Below are 22,440 nucleotides of genomic sequence, written 5' to 3' on the forward strand. Positions count from 1 at the left end.
ATTTAAAGTGTTGTTTTATCTACCTGTTATACAAAATTTGGTCCTTCCTGTAGTTTTTGTAGCATTAACTTTTCCGTGTAGCATTAACAAGAGAACTCCTTCCAGTGAATTCTAATGAGACACAAAACACCTTGGAATTGTATATAATTATTCTTGGTTTATTCTTAGATTCAATTCATACTCTATAATTTGAACTTAATTTAGTCCTTCAAAATTCTGGAAAATGAATAGTTTTGTCCGCATAGCAAATTATGACACGATTAATAGATTTCTGTACAAGAGATGAGTCTTTTTTTGATGATATAATTCAAAATAATGCTGGAAGCACAATAAATCATTTTGCATGATTTAATTGTACAAATAATATGGTATATCTTTGTTTAGAAGTGGTAAATATAAAGCTTGCAGTATAATGAGTCATTTTAAACTTATCCTGTGAAAGGAAACCACAATTATATCCACTATATTAATTTGAAAAGGAATCTAAAAACTATAAAATTATGAATAATCACAGAGGACATTTCTTTCCACTGGAGGAAAACTCTGAATCATTGAAGGAAATTTAAAGAAATCCTGACCAATGCAATCAAGAATGTCCTAAATGACCAGATAACACCATGTTTTTAATCGTTTACCTACAGAGCCTAGCTTTTTTGCATTAAGTCAAAAGAAACAAAAAGAACCTAAGCTAAAATTCCCCAAAGAGGGATTTCTTGTTGCCCCATGGCAAGGCTAGGGTTTTAAGACTGTGGAATTCTACATATCTGAGCTTACTCAATGCTGGCTTACACACACCCCAGTTAAAATCCATTTGCTGTAAGTCCTAAAATCCAAATGTGTATCTCGCTAGTTTTAATACAACTAAACTAAATGGGTTGTTACGGAATAGTAGAGAGAAACTTAATCACTTATTAGAGGATTTCCCATTCAAATTTAAAGGAATAATTAGCTGCAAATAACCAAATTAAATATCCTAGTTGAATGTAAAAATAGACAATGTTAAGTATCAGCTGAAACCAGAGAATCAAAGGAATGAATAAAATGACAACTGCTATAATGGAGAAATATATTGTTAAGTAGATACATTATTAAGACTAATATTTACCAAAGATCTGAAGGTCATCATTTTTATAAGACTAAATTCATATTAGCTTACGATTTCTTGAGGCTTGCATTCCCCACATTAAGTTCCATGGAAAACTCATTCCTTGGGATATGGTCTCCAGGTCTGAGGAATAATGTAGTTAAACAAAGATAAGCAAATACTGTTTGCTATAGGACTTTCAGATCCTTTAACATTTTTCTATACTTGGTAAATCTCAAAGAGAGGCTGTAGTGTTTCTTTTATTCTTTTAACCAAAGATCAATTTTTCAGAGCATATAGCTAGTTTGTTATCTAGTATAATGCACTTTGAGAAGGCTTACATTAGAGTACTCAAATTTGAAAGACTAGTTTTGTAAGTACTTTTTTTTTTTTTTAATGGGAGAAAATTTGTAGATTAAAGCCAAACTGAAATTATCTATAACGTAAAAAACTATTCTTGGTGGATTAGCATTTCTATATAGTATTGTTTTCTAATTATGTCTATGAGTCATTAGGAAAGATAACTGCCTATCACTTTTTATAGAGTCTCCTCAGACAAGAAAATTTGAGCAGCTATCTCATAAACAAATACGAATCAAGCACACTGAAATCTATCGTTGTTGGATCAGTCACTGAATTAAAGAAACAGAGGTTGTGGATTTGGTTTTTAAACATTTGAACATTGAGGAAACATATTGCAAGATGGCCCACCAGAGAGATATTTTACATTATAGGAATATTTACTTTGAAAATACACTTGTCTCTGAGTAAGCTCTTCATACTAAAGAAATTACTCAGTAATAATAGGATACTTTTCATCAAGAAAGACTTTCTCCTATCTTGTTTAGACACATCCACTGGACATTTACAAAATTTGCTACTCAATTTACTACTCATCTGGAGAAGATAGCTATCTTCTAAACCATGTACAAAAATCCCCAAACTAATAGCTATCAAATTGTTTTAATTCTGACTCTTTATACTGCAAGAGAATGGGGTATTTTTTTACAGTGATATCATTTTTCGTTTTAAAGTCTCCTGAGAATCTGATCTGTTGCCCCAAATACATTTAAAAAATCAAATTTCAAAATATTTGAGTTACTCAAAGCAGTCAAAGCATTTGGCTAGTATGATTAAACATAATAGAAAATATTAGCTTAAAAAGAATGATGCTCACATACTGTCTGTGCATATCTTCTATCTAGAGGAAATTTATAATTTAGAGAGATTGAAGTAGTATCTCTGTCCCTATGTATGTGTATGCATATGTAATATATATTATATATGCATATACATGTATAATTATAAATGCAGATATAAGAATATGTGTTTAACATCCTTTGGATTATAAAATCAAAAGAATTTTTTAATCCACAGTACTTAATTTTACTATCTTCTTAATAAATCCTTGAAAAATTTCTAGGCTTATAAAATAATACTGTCAAAGCTCTTTTGTTGCATATCAGGGTATCTGTAATTTCATTTTCTAAATAATACCTGAAAGTATTTCAGTAAATAAATATGACTTAGTTTTAAAAATTACTCTTGATGTTCTTTATAGGGAATAGGGCATGGAGCATGCCAAAGTTCATTGTGGGGACATTGAGTATTAGTAGGTGGAGGGGGGTTCCACATAAAAAATATAAAGAAATTTGATAAGAATGTTATAAAATTCAGTAATCTCAGCATTGAGTGGTTTTTGCTTAGATGTAGTGAAATTTATGTTTACCAAATACCAGAGGATATCCAGAGATAGAACCAGATCACTAGGACTACCAGAGAAAGACATCATTAAAATGCAAGAAACATATGCAAATGATTAGCCAGTTTAGAAAGGCATCATATGGGGTCTTTGGATGCAGAATGTAACAAAAGAGAAGACAGTTTTAACAGGTCCTTGGTTCTGCTTAAGGTTGACTGGGGCATGCATAGAGCCAGGGTACACAACCAATATCAATCTTGTATGCCAAAGAGCAGTTCCACAGGCTTCCCTAACATCATTCCTACATCTGTAAAATGTGCCAAAGCAACTATGAGCCTTTCTGAATTTCACAGTGCTCTAACTGTGCAAGTAAAAATGATATTCCAGTGTCAGTGATGCAGAGGTCCAAATGATGCATATTCCAACGAAAAGTATTTTGAGCTACTTAAAATGAAGGATCTACTTTCAGAGACAAAATACAAATTGACTGGTTTAGAAAATATAAATCTGTAACTTTATATACTATATAGAGAATATATACAAGTCCATGTAGTACAATAAATAAAACAAGGAAATGTTTAGACATAAATACACACACACACACGTGATTTCAGACACACACACACACACACACACACACACACACACGTGATTTCAGGGCTCAAAAAGCAACAAGAGATGTGCATTGAGGGCTGCCATGGGGCTACCAGAAAGCTTCATGTACAGGGAGCAGATTTTACTTATTTCTTCCCAGGTACTTTCTGTTTCCCCATACTACTAAGATTGGATGTTATCACACTTTTATTAAAACCAATTTGATAGGTGAGAAAAATGGCATCTCATTTTGAAGTGTACATTCTTTGACTCAGTAACTCCATTGCCAAAGTTTCTCCTTACACACATTCTTACATAATTTGCCAACCATATTCATGAAGGTGTTTATTACAGTATTCTTTGGCACAACAAAAATTTGGAAACTACCCATATGTCCATTAGGTAGTTATATAAATCATAATCCTGTATGCTGTAGTTTTTAAAAATTTATTAATAGATAAATACATGATAATGGGAAAGTTTCTCCAAGACCTACTATTAAGTGAGTAAATATTATGCAGAAGTTACATAGTATGAACTAAAGTTGTTTACATGTGTTACATATTAAAAATTTTGGGGTGCCTGAGTAGCTCAGTCAGTTAAAGCATCCAATTCATGGTTTGGGCTCAAGTCATGACCTCAGGATCCTTGGATCAAACCCCACACTGGGCACCATGCTTGGCTCAGAGTCTGCTTGTCCCTCACTCTACCCCTCTGCTCTTCCCCCAGCTTGCATGCTCCTGCTCTCTCTCTCTCTCTCTGAAATAAATAAAATCATTTTTAAAAAAATTTTCTGCACAAATATACAAAGAATAGTTTATTTGAATTACATTGGAAGAAAGGACCTTCTGTGCTTATAATCCTACCATATCCCTATGTTACTTTTAATTTTATAAGCAGGCTAACATTTTCTGTCTGAAATTAAAAAATGCATACTTTCCTAATCCTTAAATATTTTCAGGCTACAATATTAAAAATGACTGATGTCATGAATATATAGAGAAAGATGCCAAGAGAAAATTACAGAATTTCTAGGAAAGGGAGAAGATTGGGATCTGTAAGAGGTAAGAGAGCTCAGTGTATGAAGTCCCACAGCCTTGGGTTTGAATTCTGGATCTTCCATTTAGATAAGTTAAAAAATCCAAATGAAATAATTCGTGGAAAGTTCTTAGTAGCATCATGTCAGAGACACAGTAACCCTATAAATGCTGGCTGTTCCTATAGTAGTGTAAGCAGAGATGGGGAAAAATGGTTAGTTTTGAGGAATGGTTTTGGGGTTAAAATGAACAGAGCTGGGGTTGGTTATTTGTGAGGGAGAAGAGGAAGAGGCAGGTGTTAAGGTATTAAGGACTCCCAGATTGGCTTTCTGGTCTGAACAATTTGTGCAGACGGTGCTTCTGTGTGGGAGATAGGGAACACTAGGAGTCAAGTTGGAGAGGAAAGATTTTCACTTCTCTTTTGAACTGTTTCATTTGCCTATAAAAGAGTTAAATACTGGCATATAGTAGGTAGATCAGAGAAGAGAAATGGGATGGAAATATAAGTTTTGGATTCATCAACATTTAGATGGTGTTTCCATTTTTAAAGTCTAAGCGTACCTAAGGAGGGAATGTAGCTAGAGGCAGTTGAGCAAGGGGGTGGGCTCTATCTTTATTCTCAGCACAAACTTTAGTTGCTCTTGGACTCTGCCATTGGCATGCCAGGAGTTGCTCAAATTTTGTATATTTAAAACAAAATTCCTCATTTTCTTTCCTCAAACCATACCCCACTTCCAATTTCCTTTTTCTTGAAAAATGTCAATATCATCTTCCCAGCTTCCAAGGCTGGGCATTATCCTTCGCACTTTTTCTCCTTCACACAAGTAGGGCTTTGCTGTAGTCCTTTTTCCTCCCAGTGTCATAATGCAATCCTTTTCGTTTTTCACCAGGACTAGAGCAACAGTTTCTGATGTGCTTCCTTACCCCCAACACTCCTGTTTCAGACCCATCCACTCACTCTATCCTATAGCCTGAGTACTTCCAGAGGATTGCCTGTGGCTAGACTGTCAACCAGCAGATACTCATGCTGGCATTTAAAGCTTTCCAAATTCCGGTACTGACCTACCTATTGAGAATTGTCTCATTATTCTCATTAATTAGGAATCTCCACTAAGCTCAGGCCTGAGCAGTTTGTACTTGTACTTTTTTCTGTGTCTTTGAGATATCTCTTTGCCTAGAATGTATTTCCTCCAACTACCTGAGTCTTTCTTTTCTTTTCTTTTTTTTTAAAGTTTTTATTCATTCATTCATGAGAGACACAGAGAGAGGCAGAGACGTAGGCAGAGGGAGAAGCAGGCTTCCTGCAGGGAACCCAATACAGGACTTGATACCAGGACCCCAGGATCACAACCTGAGCCAAAGGCACACGCTCAACCACAGAGTCACCCAGGTGCCCCAACCTGAGTCTTTCAAGGACCATTTGAAGTGTTTGATTTTTCAAAGGCTTTGGCAACAAATGAGAGAATTTCTTTGCACTTAATGACAATGTTACTTTTTCTCAATTAATTATTTATTGCCTTATACTACTGCTATCTGATTAAGAATATCTTGGGATGCTCCGTCAACTATGCATCTGATTCTTGTTTTCAGCTCAGATCATGATCTCAGGGTCATGAGATTGAGCCCCAGAGTCTGCTTAAGATTCTCTCTCCCCCTGTTACCCCTTCCTGCTTGCTCTCTCTCTCTCAAATAAACAAATAAATATTTAAAAAATAGATAAAGACTATCTCAACCCCTTTACCTTGCTCACAGATCTCTCTGAGTGACCACAACATTGTATTACATTTAGTGATGTTTATTGAATAAAATGATCTCTAAACTTTTTCATCAAGTAAGCAAAAAATGTAGGATACATCTAAACATTGTGTTTCTTCTGATCCATTTTATTTTCTGACTCTAATTCTGTAAGAACCACAATATTGCATGTATTTTACTACAAAGGAATTTGTAACTAGCTTCTTTTTCTTAGGGAAAATTAAGCAGTATAATTTTATGTAAATACATGACTCCCTTGATCTTTTTCTGTATGGTAAATCAAACTACTTATAAATGTGATTTTTTAAGTAAACCTACCCTTATTTGAATAACATGTTACTTAAGCCCAAAAAAAAGTGCTTAACATTGATCTTTGAGGTAGCTGGTAGACATCCTTTGCATTCTCTTGAATCCATTTGGCTGAAATACCTGCCATCAGGTTAGATGGCAGATATATAACACATAAAGAAAGCAGCAGTTGGAAGCAAAACACACTTAAGAATCTTCACTGTGACCTGGAAAACGCTTGGTTTATTTCAGGTTGGCACAACTTAAAGCTAACTACCTAGTGCTTTCTGTGCTATTTTAAACCAAGACTTTATTAAAACAAACAAAACAAAACACACTTCTCTCCCATGGCCACAGAGGGATCTGATCCATTTTGGACATAGGATTATTGAACTAGACCTGGAAAGTATTTTATTTGAAAAGGAAATTCAATCACTATCATTCCAAACAGTTCTGTCTGGTGGGAAGATGTTTCTCTGGAATGACAGAGATAAAATAGAAATGTCTCGATAGTCGTTTTTTCACCTCTCCAACACCCTGTGATTCATAGGGTGAGCATTAGCAGAATTCCAAATGTGTTCAAGACTTTGTGTTTATTAATTGCTTCTTAATGCAGAACATCTTTTTTTTTCTTCCATAATTGTTGTGATCAATGTGTACTTTAATATAAAAAATGATTTGAGGAGTTAATTTGATGGCCCTTTCATAACATGCTCACTTCTCTGCTAATCATTCATAAGCATTCTGCTTGATTGTGCCACACACATTTCCTTGATTTGCTATAACGATATGCAGACATTTTCATTAAAGAGAAAAGAATAGTTTGAGCTGTAGAACGAAATGATGAATTAATTAAACACATATGCAAAAAAATCCTCAAACATCTGACCTCTAGGAATAGATTCAATTCCAAATACTCATGTGTTAAATAAGGCAGTTGAACTACTTTAAAAAGACGCTGAAACACTGACCAAAATAAATAGCAAATCTTAAAAAACAAACCTAACTTTTGTTCCTCAGTATGCTTGTTTCACACTCACTTTATTAAAAAGTCAAAAGATGGAACTGCCAAACATATACATAAATGAATAGGAATGCTGTGCTAATAATTTCCAGTAGAAGTCATCATTTACTTTCCTTATGAGGTCCACTCTCCACTGCAAATGCTACTTCACTCTTGTTAAACCACTCTGGAATAATCCACTTATTCCCAAAGACAAATTATTCAAGTCAATGCTGTTAACCTTGTTTTAGATTGGCACTTCTCATTATAGATTCTATCGGGTTCTGTAAGATTGTCTATGATATTGGTTTCAAAAAATTTTTTGAACTCTGTTTGCCAGTGACAATTTTCTCTTAATTTAGGAATTCCTATTTCTTACAGAGGCCAGCTGGAAATGAGTAAAGCATTACAGAGCCTTCCTTAGCTGTTGGCCTAGAGAAAACACATTCTCTCCAAAATATATATCTTTGGCACAGTCTAGAAGGAAGGAATCTCGGGTAATCTCTCTGCTAGCCAAGTGTGAAAATTATTATTTTTAACCCCTGAATATACTGAAATTTGTTTGTGTTTCTGAGGAATTCAAAAGCAAACCAGCATTAGTCATGTTTGTAAGCCAAGAGAACTGCAAATAAATATCTTATAGTAGCATTTTTACTCTTGGGTTTTCTGCCTCTTTGCTGCTATGTTTAAGAGGACATTTTACAATGCTTACAGCTTGAAGAGTTTTACAGTTTAACATGCACAGATTAATAGTTCTATAAACTCACTGGCAAACTAGTTGATTATTTAACTGGAGACTACAAATTTATTTATTCCACACTGTCCCAGTTTGTTGCCAAATCTAAGTTATCTAAATATCCAGGGTAACAAATAACAAGCACCAAAGCAGTATCTTTGTGACTATTCTGAAGTCCTGAAAGGAGAGGTAGGAAACTATCATTTAACCAATAATTGTAAAGTTTGGCACTTTACTACAGAACCCCATACCTAAGACTAGATGTGGAAGTAATTTTTAGCTCCCTGTTCAGAACCACGTATGCAGAGTAGATCTACTTGATCTCAGAACATATTAAGCACAGAAGCACTATAAGAATCAGAGATCAGTGCAAAGAATGAGAGTCTCCTCTCTACATAGGTGAGTAATTACAAGGTATTTGTGGATATTCCATTTATAAAGGGTTCTTTAGTGAAAATATGTTTTCTAGAAGTACATAGGTCACTTCTTGGACAAGAAGAAATGTTCCTTGATGAATTTAACAGAGATTTGACAGTTGGTAGGTTTTACCATGAGCCATTGTGGAATTTCCTACATGATTCATGAATTTTCAACGGACAGAAAGATAATTCTATTCTTTGCAAAAGTAGATTCAAGTAGTACGATGGACAAGAACCTCTGAACTTTGAGGAACTCTTAGAATCATTCTCCTCTGTCATTTTGACACTTTATTAATTTTTATATGGCTATTTATTGGTGCCTGTGTAGCTCTTTTTCTTTGAATTAAGCATGTTTTACTCATGTAAGTGTATTACAGAGCACGTTTGCTATCATTCACTACTGTTTAGTAAATTTATGTCATTCAGTATAATGGTATTCAGAGAAACTTTGGGGAACAATACATGTAGATTATTTTTAAAAGGTGCAGATTCTTGATAAGCATATTCAAATCTATCACAAGAGGAATATTTCTATATAAAATGATGAAAATTTAGCAGCAGAGTATGCTCATATCTTCTATGTGGTATTCAATGCACCAAAACCTTATTTATTCCATTGTGTTAATTAAGGCCTAATTATCTTCAAACTTTCAATGTTAGACTTGGAAAGAAATAATTTCACCAGGGATCAATAAAATATCTCAAGATAAACAGCCTTTTCTTGAACACCTTCTCTAAGATGTTTACATGTTTTTCAAAGTATTAAACCAATACCTGAGCAACAGTGTCTAATAATGCCATAAATAATATCATGTCAGAAGTGAAATATATATCTATGGTCAGTTTCTCTCTGCAATTCACATTTTGGGCAGTGCCTCAATGCTCATTCATCTTTTGTGATGGAAGGAAGGATTTTACACCTTGGCTTACCCATGAGATGGACTTCACAGCCATTCAGAGTTCATTTCATCGTTTTCTGTGAAAATGCCACATAGTTGAGAGTTTAAGATTTTTTTTTTTTAGTGTGTTCATTTTTCCTACATTTTTTCTATTTCCCTTTTTTTATTTGCATTTAGGCCAATCCATATGTTTGTGAAACCATTCTAGCATCTTAACCTGCTTTTGCCAGTACTAGCAAATCCTGTCCACCACGGGGCTATCATCTAACTTCATACATATAACTTTTCAAGACTTAAATCTGTATCTAACATCAGATGATGCTTGGCCATTTTTAGAAAACTATATGAGCTAAGGAAACATCCTCTATATACTTCCCTCAACTTGTACATCACTTACTTCGCCAGACATTTCTCTTCCAGTTAGTTCAAATAAAATTTTCTTAGGTAAAATAAGTCTATTAGTTAGTTCTTATTACCTGGCATAAGAATGACAGAAAGAAAATAAAATTTTAGGTAATAGAAATGGTTATAAGGTTCTATAAATGTATATCTCCTTTTAAAAAGAGGATGAAGCCTTCTTATTGACTTGCCAACATTTGTATTCACAATTCTCATTTACTGAACAATTTCTCTAATTATTTTAATAGTGCAAACTGTGAATTATTGAGAAAATTTCCCTAATCATGTTTAGAGTTTGATATGTCAGCTACTGTGTAAACATAATTTAATACAGTGCTAGGAGTTGTCACTAGTGTCCCAGGGCCAGGAAGGATTTATTCCATTAAAAGAAAAATCTATGGTGATATTATCTAAAGATATGGCTTATGTGTTGCCAAGTGCAGGGAAGGTCATAATTTTCTCAGGTAGGCTGAAAGGATGAATATCACAAAATCAGGAAAACAAATTTCACTTCCAGAGACCTTGGGGCTCATTTTTTTGGTAGGAGAGAGGGATTACCAATAATCAGTTCTTCTTGTACCTTGTTATCTTGGTCAAAATTAACTCCAAAATCATGTGAGCAATGTTCTAAACTATTTAAGTGTGTTCTAAAGATTATTGTTTCCTGTTTACTCTCATAAATCTGGGACATCAAGACTGTTTCCTGTTCAGAATTAAAGGCTTCTAATTCGTGGAATTGATTCACAAGGTGCTTTGCTTCAGAGGCCCTTCAGGGCAAGGGCAAGATTAACTGTTGAGTATTTGTCAGACAAAACAAGTCTCTCTATTTAAAATACTCTAGTCAGGGAACTTTACTCGTAAAAGAAATATCAATGGCAAGTTATCTGGTCCACCCTGTGTTCTTTACCAGTTTCTAGCCAATTAATGTTGGCATTTTAGTGTTTTGACCTTGAGTGCAAGTGTAGAGTGTGCTGCCTTGTTTCAAATACATTTTAAATTTACTTGATACTTCTGTGAAGGGCAAGATTTAAAATGTATTAGATAAAAAGACTGAGGGAGGGAAGGAAGGAAGGGGAGGAGAGAGAGAGAAAGAAAAAAACATTGAAATTAATCTGAGATCTATAGAAACACAGTGGAAAGAACATCATATTTGGAATGAAAAGACTTGCATCTGATGTTTGTCTCTCCTTTTTGTGGAACAAGTCTTTGTCACTCTATCCTTGAGTTCTCTCTGATCATCTCATTTGAATTACAGAGTCCTTCACCCCAGATGTTTCCAAGCTCCCCATTCCCCGCCTTAGTTTTTCCAGACCACCAGTCAATATGTAATGTGCAATGAAATTTAAATCTTTATTTTCCTGCTCCCTCCTATTAGAATGTAAATTCCCTGAGGGCATGTGTCTTTGTCTGTTTTGTGTACTGTCATATCCAATATCCAAAACAGCGTTTGGCACATTGTGGACTTCAGTAAACATTTATTGAATGAATGAATGAATGAAATAATCTCTATGAGCCTCACTCTTTTCACTTTTTAAAGTTTAACCAAGGACAGCCTCACTCTTTTCACTTTTTAAAGTTTAACCAAGGACAGTTTAAAGTTAAACTCAGCAGTTTAGCGCCACCTTCGGCCCAGGGCCTGATCCTGGTGACCCAGGATCGAGTTCCACGTCGGGCTTCCCACAGGGAGCCTGCTTCTCCCTCTGCCTGTGTCTCTGCCTCTCTCTCTCTCTCTCTCTCTCTGTGTCTCTCATTAATAAATAAATAAAAATAAAATCTTTTAAAAAAAATAAAGTTTAACCAAAACATTCTGTATACAAGCATATTAGATAATGCCTGAAATATAATAGCTCTTTCCTGTGTCCATTCATTTGTGTTCATCTAATACGTAGACATACCAGTAAAATGTCTTTAGACGAGGTGACTCTATGTTCCAGATTACCCATACTGTCCAATGTATAGGAATCATTACTTTAACCACTTATTTCACCAGTGCTCTGATTTGGGTGGTAAATTATATGCTCACCCTATCTCAAGACAAATCCTGCATGTGAATTGTCCTTAAGGCAAAAAAGTTTACCTCCTATCTTATAACCTGGGTTATAGCAAAACGAAACAAAAAGGCCCTAATTTCACTAATATTTAAGTTAATAGTAAGGTAACAAGGATTAGAAATCCATTTGGCAGGATAAAGACAAGAAAAGATTTCTGATTATTAACATAGAGAGAAGCATTAGCAATGTTCTAGAATCAAGTAATGCTTAGGCATCCAATTTCTGAATTTAGTGTATTTGAGTTCAAATTCCAATTCCACTACTTCTTAACTATAAAGATTTGGGCAATTTGTTTCACCTATTTGAGCCTCTATCTTATCTATGTAAAAGGGATAAAAATAGTACTCATGGGCTTCATGTGAGATACCAAAATAATTATGACCTAACACAGTGCCTGACATAGAATAAATACTGAGTGCTAACTAGTGTTAGTATTGTATGAAGTAAAAGTTTCTGGAGGTAGTAGTATCAGTTTCCTTTGATCCTAAAGCAGCAAACTGTCATTCTGTAGGTCAACTCATTATTTAAAATACTAAACAATTGGAAAATATACTAATTAATTACATATTAAGCACTTGGCTAAAAGTGGATGAGACTGTCCAACTTCCACAGTGGTTTGTGATCTGTTTCTGAGTCTCCTTGTTTTCTATGTTTTAGTATTTTGTTAATAAAGATTACTAATAAATGTACCATCATATTAACAATTATTGTTGTCTTTATTATCTGCATGGGATCCTGAACATAGTGGGTGATCAATAAATACTTGAGAATTCAATAAATGATTAAATATTCTGAGACATTTAAGCAAACTATAATCTTGACAGAACCTGTGTCATACCATTGTTGGCTGGCACACTGAATAATTAGATGATGAAATTATAGTTTTTCCTGTTATGAAGCTTCACCACTTAAAAATTGCCAGACTACAGTAATTTTTAATAATAAGTGATTGGAAATTTTTACTTTCATAGTAATTTAAACCTGAAAGTATAGTTATAATCTACTGCAGTGCCTTGCTTAACGAAAAGAAAAAATAAGTTCCAGGGAAATTAGTTGCAAGAGACAATATTAGAGCCCAGTCTCCTCATTTCATGGCCAGAATTATTTTGGCTTTTTCTTTTTAACCTCTATCTGTCTTTAATCATAGTAAAATGATTTGAAGAAATACCCAATTGTTTAGTAGTATCCTCTATAAGAAAGTAAGAACTTGTTTGGAAGATACCTTGTGATTTCAGTTGTTTCATATAAAATATCTGTTCATTTTTCACCTATATGCAATAAAATTTTTACAAAAATGTCTTATAAAGAAGATAATTACTAATAAGAGGCTGATGTTTTTATTACTACAGAATGCTAATGAAAATTAGATCCTAAGGCTATTAGACTATTTTTAAATTTTTTTAAATAAAAAAATTAATTTTGTGATAAATCTTATTCCATTAGTTTTTAATTTTGTGATAAATCTTATTCCATTAGTTTCAAAGGCAGAGATGATTCTGTTTTGTTAAATGAATTATAAAACTTCCATTATTTCCTGGGTAGTATTTTCATTTCTGGGTTTTTCCCAGATTATTATAAAACTTAATTTGTATGAGGAAGGCAACTAACATCTTTTTCTCTTAAATGTTTTCAAATTTTTATGAAAGCTATTATCTGCTAAAATTATGTATTTTGAGTCATCATGTGTCTATAGTTACTTTCATTTTTTACAGTCCTGAAAAATAATGTATTACTTTGATCTGTTCCTGTCCTTTGGAGTTGATATAGTTCTCCCTCTCCCCTGCCCCTCCCCCTGCTCATGCTCTCTCACACTCACTTACAAATAAATAAATAAAATCTTTAAAAAAAATAATGAATTTGTTGTAAACTAGATAATAGAACTTTAAGCACTGTCCACCCAAGTACATCACTGGTATCTCTTACTCAGTATTTCCACCTTTCTTTATCTTTCTTTACTCCCTTATGTCCTTTATGACCCAAACTGTGTCTTAGGTCAGCCAGAAGTTCTGAAGAGCTGCATGCCCAAGTTGTAAGTATCAACATTTCTGACCCATATTTTGCATCAACTCTGGATGTTGTGACTCATGTTAAATTTTAAGGAAGAGATAAGGAAGGTGGCTTACAATGTAGAAAAAGGAAAAAGCAACAAGGAATTTTAACACATCTTGTATCTCCCCAGTGCTCAATTACCTGTGGTAAAGGAATGCAGTCCCGGGTTATCCAGTGCATGCATAAGATCACAGGAAGACATGGAAATGAGTGTTTTTCTTCAGAAAAACCTGCAGCATACAGACCATGCCACCTTCAACCCTGCAATGAGAAGATTAATGTAAATACCATAACATCACCCAGGCTGGGTAAGCAAACCATAAAGGGGATAGTTTTGAGAAACATAGAAATGCTCGTGGCTTCTTCTGTTTTGGTTAGTTATTAATCTGTATGAGTTAGTTTGGTTCTGACCAAACTGGATATATTTAACTATAGTTTGGTCCAGATGGTGAGAGGTAAAAAAAAAAAAAAAAATCCTAAAGACTAAACACTTAGGATTCCTGAAGCTGTCTACTCAGAGCCTGGCCCTGGAAATAACAGTGCCACAGCTCTCAAGGTCATCTTATAAAGGGTTAAAGAATGTAACCATATTTTGGGTGCTGACCAGTTTCATGGCAGAGGTGTCGATTGAGGTAATGTCTCTGGAAAGGTAAGGTTGTGGTATATATCTTAGATCTCTCCATTGTTAGTAGGCTTCCTTTTGATCCTGCGTACAAATTATCCTTTGGAGACCCATAGAGTAAAAATGGTTTTCAAGAAGTATGGGTTAATTTATGTGCAAACCCTTCACTTTTAATCTGTGTGTACAGTCTACAGGGTGACAGTTTAATCATACAGAACAATATTGTCAAAATGAAAGATATTAAATCATCTTAGATATTTTTTGAGCATAAGATTCAATCAAATGGAAAAGTTCGGTTCTTCAGGAAAATACAAAAATCCTCTTTTTCAAGCCAAATAATTAACATTTCTAGGAAATAATCAGTTCAAGTGGAATTAAGAATATAGTTAAGACAAAAAGTTAAGCAATTCTAGAGCAGATGCCCTAAATCCACGTATTCAAAACAACATAATCTGTTTCTCTAGCAATTAGTTGGAGTCCTTCGTGAAGTATCATGAGGCAGAAAATAATTAATTAAAAGAAAATTTTAATTAAAATTTCATTTTCTCTATGGATTATTTCTTGAAGGTATATCCCCAAGCATACAAGCACAGTGGAAAACCTGAGGTTTTAAAAAGTAAAATAATGAGTCATCTTAGAATAGGAGCAAAATAAAGATTCTGCATACTTGATTATTGTAAATTTCAGTCACTTTTGATAATTAGCTTTGATTTTAAAGATGTATGAAATCAAGATCCCCAGGTAGCCCACCTAGATATGTCTGCTCTCTAAGAAATAAGGAATATGAAATAAGTATGAGCATATTTGTTTTGTTATTTCATCCATAACAATACTTAATTAATTTGTGTTCCCATTAAGATGGATATAATGAACATAGTCTTTTTTTCTTTTTAATCTTCTCAACTAAAAATCCAAAAGAAGCTTAAATGAAAGCCATAAATTGAACATTGAAAGCCATCTGTATTACAACTTACTTCATTTGGGAAATCTAGCTTTAATGAGTCTAAAAGAGCTCATAAGTAAGACTATTATTCATTCATTTTATTACTTTATCATAGGGTGTGTCTTTATCTCTTAAATTCTAGAAGGCAGTATAAATGAGTCAAAGTGAATGTTCAAAATCCTCCTAATTAAATGATTACTCTTTGTTTCTACTTCTGACGCCCAGGATATCTACATGTATTGAGCTCCCTTATTTCTGCTTCACAGCTGCGCTGACTTTCAAGTGCCTGGGAGATCAGTGGCCTGTGTACTGCCGAGTGATACGAGAGAAGAACCTGTGTCAGGACATGCGGTGGTATCAGCGCTGCTGTGAGACATGCAGGGACTTCTATGCCCAAAAGCTACAGCAGAAGAGTTGACCTCTAGCAGGCTGGCTGGCTTACAGCTCTTTGCAGTTACATTATTTATAAACACACACACTAGCATGTTTTTCAGACCAAATATTATCAGATTACATATAATTTAATCAAATTAATTTATTTTTGTGCCTGCCAAACATCCAATATGGTGTTTGTTTTGGATATACAAACATTTTGATCTATACTATATGGCTTCATAAATAATTTTATATGAATAAGTTCGATCCAGTTTCCAGAATAAAAATAAAAAGGGAAAAAAGAGAAAAAAGAAGATTATTAGGCTCTAAAAAAAAAAAAAAAAAAAAATTTTTTTTTTTTTTTTAAGTTAGGGCTGTCTCTAAGGTGCTATTCTCTCCCTGCCAATACCATTGAGTTATCCAGAATGTAAACTAACTTAGTGTCATAGTTAATTAGATATGGAGAGAAATCATTTTTGGTTTTTGGTGTCCTAATGCAGAATTAGCCCATTTCCTGTAACCTACAGGAAATGTATAAACATAACAAACCTCATAGTGTTGAACAGGTTTTTAGAGAATGTATTATGAATTTGGTTCAGATTTAGAGATATCCATAGGAAAAATTCTACTGTAATTATAACCTTATTTTAATAATGGAAAAGTCAAAATAGAGACTTTGATCATGTTCATGAACATGTACTTGAACACAAGTATTGTAACAATGAAACACTGTAATGATTTACACTGAATCACCATTGCACTGTTGATATAGTGTAGAGAAACCATTATAGAAATGGTAACATCCTACAAAAATATGTATTATTTTAACATGTTGTCATTAGATTTTAGCTTTTTAAAATATTTTGAACAAAGAAAGCAGTGATCCATCCATTTCCTTGTATCTTTTTAGCAGATTTATAAAAGAGTATAGTTCTTAGCCTCACAAATCATGATGAGAAAATTTACCAAATATTTTTCAGCCTTTTCCCTAGAAACAAGAAAAAACAAAAAACTTATAATACTGTGGTAGTTTCATTGTGTTTCTTTTTCCTTTTGAAAACTAAACAGTTTTACAATTCTGTGAAACGTTAAAAAAAAACAGCTTAAATGTTTTCTTGTGAGAAAATGTTGTACATGATTCACATGATTTCTTAGATTTTTTTCAATAAAATATGTGAAGCTTCCTATTGGGAGGCAGTTCTTCATAAGTCTCTCACTTCTCTGAACATCTTGGCACGTCTGCTTTTGTTTGGGAGCGTCTCCTAAGGAATGCTTGTGTAATGAACAGCCTTGGGAGATAAAGATGGTGGAGCAAAGGGCAGACACGCTGACTTCTCATCAACAGGTTCCTGGCCCGAAAATGGGGGTCCCTGTCCTGTGACACAAGTCCCTACATGTACACTCCTCGTGTCACTCTGGGGCCCTTTGGGCTTAGGAAACTGGTGCAAGAAAATGCTGATTCTCTGTTCCAGCTCTTGCTGTGAGTAATAAAGTCCTTTGTCTCTAACCCCGGGGTCTTCTCTTTTCCCCAGAAAGTGTGCAGGCTAACATCATAGATTCGTAGTGTAAAACCTCAGCATCTGGGCAGTTTGTGACACTTCCCTCATTGATGTGTTTTACCTTCATTTTAATATGAGGGGCATTTGGTTTCTAGATGGCCCCTTACTTCTGTATATCCTTTCACTTAAGTGCTGAGACCTAAAATTAACCAGTATCAACACATCTTAAGTGAGAGAGTAGGCTCATGAGATAGGGAAAAATTACTTAGTAAGAGGAGACACTCTCAATTATGTCCCTTGATTCCTAAATCCATGAATCGAGGTAGAAATATCACCATGTATTTATAGATGAATCAGACCATCTACAATATCTTTAGAATGTTTGTACCAACTGGTCCTAGAACTGAATATTGAAGAAAAAAAAAAAAAGAGGGATGCCTGGGTGGCTTAGTGGTTGAGCATCTGCCTTTGGCTCAGTGTGTGACCCAAGTCGTAGGATCGAGTCCTGTATCAGGTTCCCTGTAGGAAGCCTGCTTCTCCCCCCAGCCTGTGTCTCTGCTTGCTCTCTGTGTCTCTCGTGAATAAATAAATAAAAATCTTAAAAAAAAAAAAGAAAAAAGATATTGTATCATTCTGCTTCAGGGTGATGGAGAGCATATATCAGTGATTTACAGGAGCATGAGGCCTGTACCACATTTTATTTGCTGTAACATGAGTTCCCTAAACAGAAACAAACATTATATGGAATACCATAGCAGTAAATGAGGCATTTGGTAAATTAATGGATGATACTGTGGGAAAAACTGTGCAAGCTGGGGAGGCAAATCCATATTCAGGGTAAGTGGCCATTTTTGTGAGAACAAATGACAGCCTGTTTTGTGATAGAAGTGTTCTAATGTAATCCCACTGCAATTGAGGTGGTGGCTGGATTGGCAGGGACTTGGAAGGAATGGGATTTAAAAAGTGGTGATGAGGGAGTTCTGAGGAGAAGGTATGTGGATCGACCGTCTTGATATATTACTTATATATGTATATCCCATGGCTTCCCCCCAAAAAGCACCCTCCTAAGAAAGGTATCAATCATCAAGTGGAGAAGATGACAAGGTCTTCTTGTCATTCTCTTTCCTCAGCCACCCTCATTGTTGCCCAATGAGCCCAGGCAGGAATGGAGATTATGCACAGGTTTGGCAACATGAATATCCCCTCACCAAGGCCAGTCTAGCTACTAAGAGCTCAACCTAACAATAGTAGACAAGGTACTATTTTCTGCTATGGCACCATTCTATGGGAGGACCTGCCCACCACCTTGATTGCAGGATGCTTGCATCAGATCACCTGTGTCACAAAATAGTCTTGTTCTCACAGAAAGAGCCACCTACCCTGAATGTGGATTTGCCTTCCCAGACTCCAAAGTTTCTGCCAAAATTTCGTCTGCGAACCTACCAAATACCTCATTCACTATTGTGGAATTCCATATGCTATTGTTTCTATACAGGGAACTCAGTACAGCAAATAAAATGAAACAGTGGGCTGTCATACTCAGGTAAATTTCTGATATTACCGTGTTTGCCATCACCCTGAAGCAGATGGCCTAACGGAACAATGCCATGTTTTTTTCTTTTATTTTGAATATTCAGTCTATTACTAGTGTTGGGTGGTAGGGCCTTACCATTTTTGTTTCCTACAAATTCTTAATGATAGAGGTAATTCTGAAATCCCTCCAAAGTGCAGTATTGGTTTTCTTTCCAGTTGTGGTATGTAGAGGCAGTTCTAGGGGCTTCCACTGCCATTATCATCTTAAAAGCCCTCATTCTATACAGATCTTAGCGCTAACAAGGTAAACAGGGGTTCTGCTAGTTTCTAAGAATTTCTATTCCAAATATACTTCCCAGAATAGAAAAATAAATATGGGGGTGGGGTGGTCAGTGACTTTTGAATTCCTTATGAGAGAGATGTAAACCAAAACTTGATTCAATTATCTGACTTCCTTAAGCTCTTTCCCTGACATTGGAGCTACATGAGCAATTTGGGGTCACCAGGAATAGTATTAGTTGAGAATCAGTAAGTACATAGTGCCCATCAGGGAAAACTTGAAGATAAATTTGTAGTATTAAATTGGACAGTATAGCAGGATCCTTCCTTAAAATGATCCAGCCTCCCCTTCATTGAAGAAGTCTGAATCAGTGAATCTGTGCCCATAGAGAAATTGATCAAGGAAATGTAATGTCCTCATGTGATGATCCAAATCAGACCTCTTTTCACAAAGTCCAGAGATTTCATACTTATACAAATCAAGTGAGACTTCAGTAGAATGCCTATTTCAGTTATAGGGACTCCATCATCAATTAGCCAAAATCTTTGCAGGTCAAACCATTCTCTTTACCCCTTTGGTTCTGCTGCCCTTTATGGTAACCATTCCCATCTGGTCTCTGGCATTGAAATGCAGCCCTTTCTTCCTGCCCTTATGGAATTCCATCATCCTCATTAAATTTAAGAAGTCCAGTTCTGTGGTAGCATTTCCTTATTCCAGACTTTCAGAGAAGAGCCACTACAAAGTTCTTTAAGGATTCCAATACAGCCTTTGCTGATGTGAAGGGAGTTCAAAGCCTTGGTAAAGGAAATGCCTTCGGGAGCCTGTTAGGGGACATATTTAACAGGTGGATGAGCATCTATCATATTAAAGCCAATCTCCCTAAATATTTGTATACTTTACCACATTATAATAAGGAAGTTTTGGCATCATTTTTATTCAGTATAGACCACCACTGGGTTGAGTTTTCAGAGCCATTGTTAGAATTACTGTTGGTTACATGAAATAACACTTTAAATCCAGAATATCCACTCACTGAACCCATATCGAAAGCATAGGCTGATACAACATTGTATTTCCTCTGCCCTAATATAAAACCATTAAGAAATATTCCCGTACATATACACTGGGTTTAAGTTCATGTGAACTGGTGAAATCTTGAGATTCCTTTGGCATGTATGACACCTCACATGTCACACTTTCTACTGGTCCCTTTGGATCTTCTAGGACATGATCCTGCATATGGATTTAGAAGACATTACAGATGGCAAAACATCAGCAGTACAGTTTAAACGGTTTTATTTGAAGATAGTCATGGAAGCTTTCTGGTTCCCAACTTAGACCTTGAACTGTGAAATTTTTTTTTTGAACTGTGAATTTAAAACCCATGTTTATCATTTACCAGATTTGAATTCACACAACAGCAGGAAGAACTGAGAAAGTGAAGGTCCATAAGAAGAGTTAGAGAATCAGAGGAGTCACCGACCAATCAGAGCAGCCAGGTAAGAAGGGATAATTTGTTAAGAGCTCTACGGGATGCTGTTGCCTCTGTGTAGCTTCCTCCTTTTCCTTCCTCTACTACACAGCCAAGTAGCCTGTAGTAGATTTGAATTTGCTGTTGGTCAACAGGACAAGCAGTCAGAAAGAATAAATGGACACAGAGCTCAAGAGTGCAAAGGCAGTCTGGAACCTGCCAAGCACCTGTGACTCTGTCTCTCACTGCACCTGATTGCAAGAAGACTTTCAGATTAATGGGTGCTATTTCCATTTTGCTGTCCAAATCTCAATAACATTCCTCTTTTCGCCAGCTCTTTTATTTTTAAGATTTTATTTATTTATTCACGAGAGAGGCAGAGGTAGAGGCAGAGGGAGAAGCAGGCTCCCCTCAGGGAGCCCGATGTGGGACTCCATCCCTAAGCTCCAGGATCACACCCTGAGCTGAAAGCAGAGCCCAACCCCTGAGCCATCCAGGGGGCTCTCTTTTTGCCAGTTCTAACCCAGAATCACACAAATAAAGAGATTCTGGGAAATGTAGTTTGCCTTTTAATTAAAGATGGCAGTGTGGCTTTTAACTCTTTTTTTGGCAGTTCGCTTTCTATCAGAGACAGCTGAAATAAAAATATATTCTTATCTACTCAAAATAACAATGAACCCATTTTAAACATTTAATATATGCTAACCATTCTGTTAACAACTGTACCTGTAAAACCTCACAGCAACCTTATAAGGTACTATTTTTTTCTTCGCATTATAGGTGAGGGAACAAGCTTAGAGGGATTCAATAATTTGCCCAAGAACACAATTTAATTGGATGCCACTCTCCAATTTCTGTGCATTTAGTTATCCTAATCACCTCCTTTGTTCACCAATGTTGAGTATGTTTTTACAATAGCCAAAAAAAAAAAAATAAAAAAGACTTGTAAGCTAGTCACAGGCATTCTTCATAATCAGAACTGTCCAAGTAATTTTCAAACCCAAATAATTTGATGAACCCCAATTGCTCATCTGGACATTGTACAGGCTTTTCAGCTGGAAAGACTTAGAGATATTTCACTTGGTTATTGGTACAAACCAGAGAGGGAGGGAGTAAGGAAGGGAAATGGGGCAGAAAAAAGGAAAAATAGGAGAGAGAGAATGAGGAGAGGAAAAGAAGTGAAATAAGGTTAATTAATAAGTAGACAGTTTTGCCTTGTGAACCATATGTAAGTCTATTTTTATGATTCTCATGTTTCAAAACACAGTAATTCTGGGTCAAATTCCAAGGGGAAATTATACTTTCATAAATATTTGTCATAAAGAAAAAGACCAAATGATTACCTGAATACTAAGGGTCGAGAAGCCCCAGATATGCACATTTCCACCAGATTTCCCTGCAGTTAGAACTCTTTATATTTATTTATAACCATTGTCACTCTAGATTGAAGTTATGACAATAAAGAGATAAAAACGCTGAACCAATATTTTTTGAGTTACACTTGGGTAAATTTTTTGAAAAGTTAAAAGAAAAATAATAAATTGGGTGTTACATGATCAAATAAATTTGGACAATGCTACATTTATCAAAGCAGAGCTTCTCAGAGCCTTCAGGGTGAGCCTGTGCATCATAAAGTACCAGAAGAGAATACAGAGTATGTCATAAACATTTTTGGCAATAGAATCCTTTTTTCACTGAGCT

The 22,440-nt window shown here is 35.2% G+C and overlaps 1 protein-coding gene and 1 long non-coding RNA gene across 2 annotated transcripts in view; one reads left to right on the top strand and one right to left on the bottom strand.

Moving 5' to 3' along the window:
• The window catches only part of ADAMTS19 (ADAM metallopeptidase with thrombospondin type 1 motif 19), a 228,940-nt gene extending 211,779 nt beyond the window's left edge, over positions 1-17,161 (top strand). The window contains exons 22-23 of the mRNA XM_038551654.1: positions 14,147-14,324; positions 15,848-17,161. Of these exons, the coding sequence (XP_038407582.1) occupies positions 14,147-14,324; positions 15,848-15,999 (330 nt within the window). The 3' untranslated portion in view covers positions 16,000-17,161. The remainder of the gene's footprint in view (positions 1-14,146; positions 14,325-15,847) is intronic.
• On the bottom strand, positions 30-9,578 carry LOC119873882. The gene is made up of 3 exons (XR_005366651.1): positions 9,549-9,578; positions 1,157-1,228; positions 30-111 (listed from the first exon to the last, which is right to left on the bottom strand). It is a non-coding gene; the product is annotated as an uncharacterized LOC119873882 (long non-coding RNA).
• Positions 17,162-22,440: the final 5,279 nt, after the last annotated feature.

The sequence above is a fragment of the Canis lupus genome, chromosome 11, assembly GCF_011100685.1.
Source record: "Canis lupus familiaris isolate Mischka breed German Shepherd chromosome 11, alternate assembly UU_Cfam_GSD_1.0, whole genome shotgun sequence".
NCBI lineage: Eukaryota > Metazoa > Chordata > Mammalia > Carnivora > Canidae > Canis > Canis lupus.